Below are 12,300 nucleotides of genomic sequence, written 5' to 3' on the forward strand. Positions count from 1 at the left end.
TTATATTTTCTGTCAACAATGACATGATTACTTTCATAATGAATGATATATATATATTTTTTTTAATTGCCTATTTCAGGGGCACCTGGGTGGCTCACTTGGTTAAGGGTCCGAATGGCTCAGGTCATGAGCTCATGGTTTGTGGGTTTCAGCCTTGCATCGGGCTCTGTGCTAACAGTTCAGAGCCTGGAGCCTGCTTCAGATTCTGTGTCTCCCTCCTTCTGCCGCTCCTTAGGCTTGCGTTCTCCCAGAAATGACTAAACATGAAATTTAAAAAAAAATTTTTTTGCCTATTTCAGACAAAACTCTCTACCACAGAAAACAGTTGAAAAAAAAATTTCCACATAGACAGGTATTTCAATATATTTTTGAATTGTGAAATGGCATATACACTTTATGTGGTCAAAACTTGTTAGATATGGGTATTTTAAAACATAGAACTAAAATTCTTTAATACTCCTGTCCCTTGAATCTGTAACTGTTCAACCTATATAGTCTATAGCAGAAATGATGTTGTGTCAGCTTCTAGATCCAGACCATAAGAAATGGCAGCCCAAATGTCCTGTTATTTGGGAATTCACTATTGTAAGAAAGTCCAAGTAGCCTGTGCAATGGGCTACAAGAAGAGGTACTGAGGCCCTCTGGCACACAGCCATGACTGAGCTTCTTCCTAGCTGCCAGCCAGTGCCAACTGTCAGTCATGTGAATGAACCATCCTTTAAAAAAGTGGATGCTCTACTATTTAATTGAGCCACTCCAACTGACATGGCATGCAGAAAGGAAGCGCTGTCCTCTTGAGCTGTGCCCAAATTGCAGGTCTGGAAGTAAAATAAACAACTCTTGCTATCTATAATCTCTACACCCAATGTGGGGCTCGAACTCACAACCTGGAAATCAGGAGTCTCATGCTCTACTGGCTGAGTCAGCCAGGCGCCCCAACAACTGTTACCATCTGAAGTCACTAAACTTTGAGCTGATTTGTTAAGCAGCAATAAATAACCAAAAGAGCAGAATAAAAACTTAAACATAAATGCTAATTATAAAAAAGGATTTAGCATTGCACCAAAGCAATGTTACATTACATATGCTATAACCAATCAGAATAGAAGGAAGAAAATGTAAAAGACAAATCCTGGTAAGTTTCATCAAGCTAATATAAATTTTGTCAATAAAGTTTTTAATCAATTGTATATAGTAGTGGAAAATAATTCAAAGAGCCCTAGAATCTTCACTATTTTATATATTGAGCAATCTAAGTATTAAAAAATTATTTGTTTAAATTTAGTGCTTTAATTTGTTTAAATTGGTTTTGTAGGGTTTTATCTATATTGTATAATGATGTCATAACCAAGAGTATTAACCTATATAGAAAATACTAATTCTATTTGGAAATATAGGTACAGTATTGTCAAACAGAACAACACATAGAATAATAAAATCCATTTTAAATGGAACTATATTTGCAAAGTACTAAGCTTATACATAATGTAGCCAAAATAACTGGTCATAATAAAAATAATAAGCCAGAACCATGCTATATATTATTTACCAAAAGCAAGCACCTGAGAAACATTAACAGTTAATAGTTTCATAACAAAAGAAACCAAGTATTAAATAAAATGCTAAATATGTGTTAATTTTTATAATAGAAAATTTTTTAACAGTTATGTATAATCTCTTTTCTTTAGAAAACTGGATAGCTTTTAATGGACCATGAGAGCTCAAGGTATAGAAAATTACACTAAAATAAATATTTTAAGAAAATAATCATTTTGTAACATAAAAATACACCTGCTTAAAGTTTTTCTTTTAAAGACACAGTTTAACAGATGAATTTTGTCATAACACAAAAATTTAACTATTTAACGCATTCCTTTCATAAGGCACACTTCTATAGTACAGTCAACTCTTATTCATCCAAATATGAACCAGAAAGTTCAATTAATTGTATCTCTTGCCCACAATCTATTTTTACAAGATTTTCTCAATAGTGGAGTTATATCACAGAATTAGCACGGGCTCAGTCCTTTATACTTGTTATAAATCCATAGTACGACAAGCAATGTTCAAAAAGGAGACACAGATACAAAATACCTTTACAAAGGGAATTGTATTAGCCCCCAAACTCTGCTTCCTCTTATAATGAAAAAACCTGAGAACCAGAATGATTAATCAATTTGTTCCAGACCGAAACTAGGCCTGGAACCCTGCCACCTGCTTCTACCTCTCGTGTCTTTTCTCATATGTTATGCTCCTTCGTCTGGCATGAGTGATTCCTATACAGTTATGAAATACAAAACAGTGTATAATATTCAGGAAAGTGCAAAGCAAAACACTTTCCTTCATATGAAAGTCATCTAATTTACTTTGAAAAATTAGAAACCTTCATTTTGTCAAAGTACTTGCTAAAGTATATTTCTATACTCCTCATTTTTCAGGTACGTTATGTTTATAATGCAGCATACAAAAGAACATTTGTTAAATTCTTTCAAAAATACTTATTGTATAAAGTTAGTTATACATTGATAATCTGCTACTTTTTATATTCCTAGTAGCATACTTTGATTATATTTTCACTTATAATCAATAATGGACACAAACACAGTATTTTTGATTTTTTAAAATGATTTGCCTTTTAGCTATTTAGATTTAATCACCTAAAACACCCTGTTTAAATGGTTAAAGAAGTCATAGATGTGTTTCATCTCAATTGTTTCAACAATAAGCCTTAGCTTACCTTTATGTAACATGGTCCTAACAAAAGGACTTACCAGGTGTAAGTAGAGTTGTTATGCAGAATAAATAAAATGTGTACCTAAGATAGCTAAAACAGCTGTCATCATACTTGATATGTTACACACTAGTAAATGTTAGCTGTTATTAAAGTTACATTAATTTAGCTATGATCAAGAATATGGCAATATTAAGATAGTAAATTATGAATTAAAATTTTTAAGAATTGCCTACTTAAAACAACGTATATATTTCTACTAAAAGGAGATTCACTATAGTTAATTCAATTTCATAAAGTATTCTTTTAGATATTAAAGATTTATTCACACAAATCCTTTTAAAGGACCATATAACCAATATGTTTTAAATGGCATAAGATTGGCAAAACTGAAATTGGATGCAACCTACCACAAATACATGTGCTATTCAAAACAAGGTAAAGTCTATATGCATGGTAAACATTCCTTATGCAATTTTTAAAAATCAGTTTAAGAAGTTATATACACTGAAAGACTGGCCACACACTGAATTTAGTAATATTCCCTGAAATGTTTTTTAAATAAAGATATGTCCATATTATATGTACCTACCTGGAGTAGGCAAACAATCGACTATCCCAAAGATCATGATTCCCTCTGGGTCCAGAATGAAAATAACAGGAATCTGTCCCATCAAACATATTCAATCCATCTTCTGAATTTTTTGAAGCATGGCTGTGTACCACGTCTAACAGGACTGTGATACCCATTGAGTGAGCTGTGTCAACTAGTTCTTTTAGCTCTTCAGGTGTTCCATAACGGCTAAAGATAAAGAATGAAGCAGAAACAAAATCATATCATATTTAAATCAAAGGACCAATCATTTGGTGTGTATCAATTGTTTTACCAGTGCAGTACTAGATACATTAAATATGAAAACTCAATGTGACATAATACTTAGCTACAAGTCAAACTGGAATAATATTTCCTATTAAGCAAATTTTAAGGCATTCAATAAAAAATAATAATTAAAATCCAGCTATTAGACATAGATTCACATCCCAATGAAAATTCACATTTTGAATTTGTAGGTAGTCAATTATTTTTTTCTTTTAAATGTTTATTTATTTTTGAGAGACAGGGCATGGGTGGGGGAGGAGCAAAGAGATAGGAAGACACAGAATCTGAAGCAGACTCCAGGCTTTGAACTGTCATCACAGAACCCAATGCAGGACTCGAACCCACGAGACATGAGATCATGAGTTGAGCTCAAGTCAGATGCTTCACTGACTAAGCCACCCAGGTTGCCCCAGTAGTTAATAAATTCTGTTTCTCAATACTCAGAATTTCTTATTTCCTTTTCCAAGCCTATCTCCCCTGGGGAGCATGGTAATCCTTGTTCATATACCAGGTCATTTCTGGAAATATGTACGCATGGAGTTGCGTGCTCTTGGAGTATTTCTTTGAATGTCCTTGGTGCCTTGAGTGAGGCCATCCCTCCTGTACTTACTTAGTCCCAAACTGGAGTGCCTTCGGAGGCCAGAAGGCCAAGAGGATGTGTCATGTCTGTCACCACCCAAGTAGAAAACATGGGTAGCTCACAGGCACACGTGTTTGTGTTAATAGCAGTTTTCTAGTCTGCATGAAATAGAAAAGAAAAATAACTCCTCTCTGAGTGAAGTCTTTTCTTAACCTATGTAAAATCTCAATATTGGCCTTCCATAGCATCACCTTTACCTTTTAAGTAAATAATCACCAATCACCCTTGTGATTATTTATCATCTCACTTCTTCACTACACCATATGCTCCTTGAGGGCAGGGGCTACTACTATCTGGTTTCCCAGGATGCAGCAGAGTGCTTAGTATATAGCAGGTCTCCTGGTAGCCAACTCCACTGGGCAGAAAGAACTATCTTTAAAAAATGAAAATGTGATCATTTCATCATCTACCTGAAGTCATACTTGTAGTCACATTGTCTTCAGGATGAATACTGTGGACGTTATCAGGACCTACTGCACTGCCTAATCTGGTTCCTTCCAATAACTTTAGATTTAGGACACTTTATCCCTTTCTCTCCTTATCCCAGACTTTTTCTATTCAACCAATAGTATGTTCAGCAAATAAATAGCCTTAAAACTTCTTTCATTCATTTGTTTTTTCAACAAATACTTATTAAGGCATCTACCATGTGTCACGAAATTGTCCATGCTTTGAGATTCAGCAGTGAACAAAATAAATATCACTGCCCTTGTGGAATTTATATTCTAGTTGGAGGACTGGAGGGCTACAAATAAATAAATAAACATGGGGGATGTCAGATAGCAATAACTTTTCTAAAGAGAAATGAAGCAAAGCCACTGGTGGGAATGGTGGGTGCGCTATTCTAAACAGGGTTATTGATGAGTTTCGTGAAGAAAGCAGTGTTAAGTGAAGATCCAAAAGAAGTAAGGAGCAAGGTGTGTGAATATCTAAAAGATAGGATGTCCAGGCAAAAAGGGCACTGGGACAGAGATAAGCTAATAAGCTAGGAACACTGGAAGAACAGCAAATAGGCTAGTGTGGCCAGAGTAAAATTATCAATAGAGAGATGAGCCCGGAGAATCAACCAAGACCCAGAGCACAAAGACCAATAAAAGGCCTTTGACTTTTATACTGAAAGAGAATGGGGATCAATAGTAAGTTATGAGCAAGAAAGAGACATGATCTGTCTTTTATTATTTTTATTTACATTTTTTAAATTTATCTTTTGAGAGACAGAGAGAGACAGAGCACAAGTGGGGGAGGGGCAGAGAGAGAATGAGTCACAGAATCCTAAGCAGGTTCCAGGCCCCAAACTGTCAGCATAGACCCTGATGCGGGGCTCAAACTCACAAACCATGAGATCATGACCTGAGCCAAATTTGGATCCTTAACCGACTAAGCCATGCAGATGCCCAGATTAGACTTTTATTTTAAAGTGGTTAATCAGGTCACCATGCAGAAAGTGGCTCATGTATATGGAGGGAGAGAAGGCTTGGGAAGCAGTAGAAGAACGAGAGAAGAGTGACCAGTTAAAAAGCTATTGAAATAATCCAGGTTATAGATAATGGCAACTTGGAACAAGGTGATAGCGACTGAAGAAACCAGATTTAGGATACATTTTGAAGTTACAGGTGGTTAGGCTTTATGATAGCTGAGTATAAGTAGGTACAGAAAGGGAAGAGTCCAGTATAATGTAAAATGTATTTAAGGCATAAGAATGGATGAGACTTGATGTGACTCTAAACGTTCATCATATATATACAGTATGGAGCCAAAGGCTGAACCCTCTTGCGAGGTCCAATATTTAGTGGTCAGAAAAAGCAAAGGAACTTTTTAAAATGGCAGCAAAGAGATAGGAAATACCCCAACAGGAGGATAACACTTTTCCTCAAAACCAAGGAAAGAAAAATGTCCGAACAAGGTACAAGTAACTAATTGTGCCAAATGCTGACAGGTCAAGTGGGATAAGAGCTAATCATTGTACTTAACAGTGTGGACTTAACAGTACTTTTGTCAGTACACTTGACAAAAACAATTTCAATGAAGAGGTGAAGAGCCTACACAGAAACAGCTCAAGAAAGGAGAGGAATGACAGATTTAGAGGTTATAAATACTCTCTATTTATAATGCCTATATAACATATATAAACATATATATAAATGTAGGTAATTTATTCACTATATTTACTATAAAGAGAAACAGGTTAAAGGATCCGTATCTTTTCTCTATGCCTGGAAAACTATCTCCTTATTCCTACTTTACTCTTTCCCGCAGTTCACTCTTATGTTTTATATCTTAGTCCCAACATCAGTTCATATCTAATCTAAACTGATCAGACCCCTCATTCTAGGCTCTTATCTCTCATTTCCTTCTTAGCTTTTATCACAGATAGAAAGCAGCGTGTATGATTATTGGGTTGATGTCTATATGCCACAACAGTGTAAGCTCCATGAGATGGAGACAATGTCGGACATGTTCAACTCGTAATCATTCAGGTCAATACCTTTTCAATTACATAGAACTCCTGGTTGTCTTTCTGCCCAGAGATCCACATTCTTTGGATTTTAGCCTAGAAAGAAGGATAATTCTGTGGGCAGTAATATGTCCTACCAAGAGCCTTCTCAGTCACATTCTTACATGAGTCAGTCTCTTTCCAGTAAAGAATGTGAGCTCTGGCAATAATTACTTCCATGAGGCATGATTTTCTGACTGAGGTGCAGGCCTGCAAATGCATGACAATTTCAGCACATTAACTGGATATTTGTTAACAGAAATCATTTCATGAGAAGCAATGTTGTATCATGGCTAGTCGCTAAGGCTTGATGAGAAAAGAGTCTATAATTGTAGTAAAAAAAAAATGATAAGCCTCTGTTAACTCCCAAATAGATTATTACAAAATAACATCAAATAAAATTTTAAAAAATCATTTTATTTATCTATTTTTTTCTCAAATAAAAATGGTTATTATTGAGACTTTCATTTTACCTTGAAGCTGCAAAGAAGCTTGTGATCTGGTAACCAAAACTGGCATAGTAAGCATGCTCCATGATTGCCATCATCTGAATGCAGTTGTAGCCTATATAGGTAAAGGTCAAGTAGAGATTAAAAGCAATATTTTTAAAAAATGAAAAAAATATAAAAACAACATCCTTGTTCTAAGGACATTAAATTTTACATACAATCATTTACATACAAAGGATCTGATCACTTTGAAAAGTTCTACTATCTTAGCAGCTTTGACTTGTCTGACCTTCTAACACAAAATCGGACAGTTAGTTCTTGAGAGTGGTACTCTAGCTATTTGAAATGTCTTCATTTTAACAAGTAATAAATGATATGCAAATATACTCTTAATTTGTCTTTAGAATATTAAAGATGGCAATCTACATATGCTAAACTTCAGTTGCACTTGTAATATTCATAGTGAAGATTATGAAAGCTAAATAAAAGTAACCAGTTGTATGCCATACACTTTTTATTTAACCTTTTCTTTATGTTTCAATTATTTCCACCGTGGAATGTAAGACATCCAGTGTATCCACATTTCCATGGGCAGCTATTCCAAAACCAGCATTAATTCTTCTACTTACATAAGTGCTTCAAAGTTCTGTGTGTGCACACATGGCCACACAGAACCTTAAAAACATTTACTAATGTGTTTTTAATATAAGCCAATAATCAAAGAAGAAGAAATTTTTGATCTTAAAAATATAGCTAAATATTATTTTTCTTCTTCAAATTTACAAAATTTTCAAATATGATTTGACTGGTTTGAAAGCTGCATTTCTCTAACATACATAGAAAATATTTTGTTGTCAAAGACCAATTAATGTCAAGATAGCTTCTCATGAGCATATTTCAGTACATAATTAATTTTGGAGCAATTGCAAAGTCACATTCTGAATTAGAGATTCATGGTTAAAGAACAGCATAAAAATATAGTTCATAATCTGCTGAGAAGTTATTATTGCTGGCCTTTTCATTGTAAAAACAATCTCACTTACTTTATCATATTTCCAATATGATAGAAATATGTGTATAAACTGCTCAAATGGCATATATCAATTATATATTTATAATTGGTAGAGAATAGAGAGTTTGTAGTTTATTCCTCTTTTAAAAAATAAAAATCATTCTTATGATCAGGCACCAATTTATAGTTTTTCTCATTCATTTTATGGCATTACTCATTATTTGATTCATTTATGTTCCAAGTACTGCGCTGTTCAACTCAAGCACAACGACGAGAAAAAGAGGACCCAGGCTTCTGTCAAAACTTTTGCAAGATCTGGGTCATAAACAGTGCATTACAGTATGAAATGGCAGCACATCTCAAACATAATGACTTAAATATAATATCTATTAAGTATAATATTCAATTCGTCATACATTTAATTGATTTTGGTTTCTTGAATCTGACTTCATCATCACACGTAATTAAGATCCATGTACAACTAAAAACTTTAACAGTGAGTTGCTAACCTTTCTTCTAGCCAAAGTTTGGACTGCCTAACAGAAGCAGAATAATTAAATGTTACTTTATCTTCCTGCCTAGCTGTTGGAGCAGGTGCTAATATGCTGTGAAATGATAAAAAGGCATTACCTATAAAAGAAAAATAACAAATTTAAAGCACAGTGAATCAATAATTCAGCAGTACACTATTAACTCTCCTGCTTGTTCCCATGAAGACAAGGTTCTGTGTCATTATACTCCAACATACAAACATCTAGAACAATGTATCTCAGAAGGAAGATGTACCATAAATATTTGTCAAATAAGTCATCCAGACTGGAGCTATATATATATTGAGATTCTGATGCAAAATGAGTTCCAGTAACCTTAAAATTGTGATTTTTTCCCCTAATAGACTAAAATGAACAGGCTATAATCAATGACCACTTAAATTGGTAAAAGTTCTCTTCTGTAGAAAAGTAATTATGCTTACATATTTATCTACAATTTGGAAGCCATTGGTTCACATAACTTAAAATTGAAATTGGAATAATATCTTGAATTCTTACGCTCTATCTTATTCCATTTCTCTTTTCTATGCTATCACTATTACAGGACAATTTGAGAGGCCTAAAATAAAATGCATTTCTATTACATATTTAATCTCTTAACACAAAAAAAGAGACACTTGTAATTAGCTTTTCTAAAAAGAGAACAGACTCATTAAAATTTTATCTGAATAAAAATCACAGTTATTACTTACCAAGGTCTTTGATTCTTGGTAGTACATTGCATGTAAAATGTTTATAAGAAGCTATTTTTCCTTCATAGGAAGAAATTCCCACATGAGATTCATAAATTCTTAGACCTCTTGGCTTCTTTGGTCTGGAATGCTTAAACTACAGAATATAAAATTACATAAAGAATTAGATAAAAAATGCAGGTATGATACTATCTGATTAAGCATGTTAAATGAAATGGTCAATCGACTAAGTCAAATAGTTTGGAACTGTTTTTGCATATAAAAGGCAATTGGCTACATCCATTAAATTTTCTCTTGAAAAGAAATTCCCTTTTAGGATCATGTTAATGGATCTGTTTTAAAAGAGTAATCATGTAATGGTTTATACCTTATCATTGAGCCTTAGAGAAAACATAAGAGCTTAAGATGCATACATAATTATTAAATGCAAAGCATTTATGAACATGCTCTGATAATTTAAAGACAGAAAAGTGATTTCAAACATACATATAAACCTTGAAAATAACTTAAATAATATATTCATGAGGTCTTCCTATTCTTGTTCCGAAGGACATTGATCCTGCTTCAAACTCATGCCAGTGAGAAATATTACTTCACTGAAGATTCCATGATGAAACAGAAATTGTGGTTAAAAAAAAAAAAAAGGCAGTATCCTTACAGGTCAGTATGTAGAGATTTTGTTTTTGTTTTCCCTCCTAACCTTAGAAACACATGATAAAACAAAAACTCACTACTATATTTTACTGGCTACAGATGATGGACTCTGATATGTGTATGGCATATCGGATACACTACAATGTAAAATATAAAACTGGCAGAGAAGAGAGAAGTTGAATATTATTATAAAAGTTATAAAAGTAAAAATTAATTTTCCTAGAATTATTTGAACAAGGATTTATTTAACGATTTGTTGTTCTCACTTTATATGGTTGTTCTGGATCCCAGTGTATCCAATCATAATTCACATTGTCACCTTCACGAGTCACATACTTCGCCCATGGTGAAATACGGTACAAGATCTCTCCACTTTTACTCCTAATAACTACCTAAAAAGAGAATTAGATGTTATTGCTTTAAAATACTTTGAAAATTCTAAAATAATGTGTAAGAGTTTACGAGTACTGCTACAAGGAAAGGAGGAATGGTCTTAAGAATCTAAACTACCACACTAATGTGTGGCCTTAAAAATGTTTAAATTCTATGAACTTTATTTTCTCATATGCTATAGTATATGATCCTTAAAGTCGATTCCAGCTTAAATATTTTATTATTCTCTGGCAACTTCTATCATTGCCAATCAACCATTAGAGTGCTTAATTAAAGTAAACATAAAATAGTAAAAAGACAAGGATATTATTTGGAAGCTACTGTCAATAAGTTAACCAACAGGAGGAAATAATCCTACTGTATTAAAAAAGAGCAATGAGCTATATTGCTGTCTCTTGCATTTCTTTTTTAAAGCAATCATAACATTTTCAAGAAACTAAGGGAAAAATGGGTTTTGATTAGCATTTATATTGTTCACACGCACACATACATACATACACACAGATACCACCCTGCAAATATTTCCCACCATTTTTAACTTCTTCTACACCCTATTCCAAGTACACTCTACCATATAAAACCAATAATTTGCACCGTTAAGCACCCATTCCTATATTTGCCAATAGAATCATTATTATTATCAATAATAAAAAAAAACAATAAAATCCAAATCCACCCTTGATCAACATGGTTACATAACAAAGTGAGTCACATGAGCAGAGTTTCCAAGTGACTGAAATGGTAGCTTTTTAAAAAAGTTTTCTTTTTAATTAAACCTTCTTAAAAATGGTATATGATGATAAAAACTGTTCAGATTAGGAGCTATGCCATTAGCACTGAGAGAGAATATATTCTTCAGTCTTCTTTAATAGTGAAAAGTCTAGTGTGCATAATTATTAGAAACTAAATAGTTGTATAATACTTTACAGTTTAGAAAGGACTTTCATCATCATATCTTACTTGATTCTAGAGAAACTTTATAACCTAAATATCAGGTGAGATTGAGTTGCCAAAAGCACCAAAGTCACCGAGTAGCAAGAGCCAAAAGCTGAACACAGATTCTGTGTTTCCTTCTCTCTCTGCCCTTCCCCTACTCATGCTCTGTCTCTCAAAAATAAATAAACATTAAAAAAAAAAGACTTTACATCATTTAATTTGTAACCTCAAAATAGCATAAGCTATATAGCAAGCTGAAAAGAGATAGCCAGCTTGATCTTTCAAGGATAATAAGTCTAACAGCTGAAGTATAAGAATTCTCTTGAGACTACCAAATTGAAAGTCCGATACACTGCTAGTGTGAGTATAAATTAGTATAAAGGCAATTTGGCAATATGCTTAATTTTTTTTAATTCTCAATGACTCAGCAATTCTAATTACAGAACTTTGCCATGGAAGTAATCAGAGATGTATCCAAAGAACTACATCCTTGTCTACTGACCTTCATGTTACTTTTATTGGCAAGAAGTGAATGACAAACACATAAGGACTGTCAATACACTTATATAGCTGCATATACATTTGTGGAGTTGTGCTATTCAAGTTGCATATATTATGTATCTTAAATATATTGACACAGTGTCAAAAATAACACTCCAAAACATATATCAAATTACTTTAAAGGAATATGCTAATGAAAATACCATGATGAACTTTTTATAGGGAAAATAGATGTTCATAGCAGCAATGTCAACAATAGCCAAAACATGGAAAGAGCCTAAATGTCCATCACCTGATGAGTGGATCAAGAAGATGTGGTATATATACACAATGGAGTACTACATGGCAATGAGAGGGAATGACACAT

At 33.4% G+C, this 12,300-nt stretch overlaps 1 protein-coding gene across 3 annotated transcripts in view; it reads right to left on the reverse strand.

Moving 5' to 3' along the window:
* The window catches only part of GBE1 (1,4-alpha-glucan branching enzyme 1), a 267,548-nt gene that overhangs the window by 130,455 nt on the left and 124,793 nt on the right, over nucleotides 1-12,300 (reverse strand). For all 3 annotated transcript variants that reach the window (XM_029939144.1, XM_029939143.1, XM_029939145.1), the window contains exons 4-7: nucleotides 10,370-10,495; nucleotides 9,450-9,585; nucleotides 7,219-7,309; nucleotides 3,324-3,533 (exon numbers count right to left, since the gene is read on the reverse strand). In XM_029939144.1, the coding sequence (XP_029795004.1) occupies nucleotides 3,324-3,533; nucleotides 7,219-7,309; nucleotides 9,450-9,585; nucleotides 10,370-10,495 (563 nt within the window). The remainder of the gene's footprint in view (nucleotides 1-3,323; nucleotides 3,534-7,218; nucleotides 7,310-9,449; nucleotides 9,586-10,369; nucleotides 10,496-12,300) is intronic.

This window comes from Suricata suricatta, chromosome 5, assembly GCF_006229205.1.
Source record: "Suricata suricatta isolate VVHF042 chromosome 5, meerkat_22Aug2017_6uvM2_HiC, whole genome shotgun sequence".
Taxonomy (NCBI): domain Eukaryota; kingdom Metazoa; phylum Chordata; class Mammalia; order Carnivora; family Herpestidae; genus Suricata; species Suricata suricatta.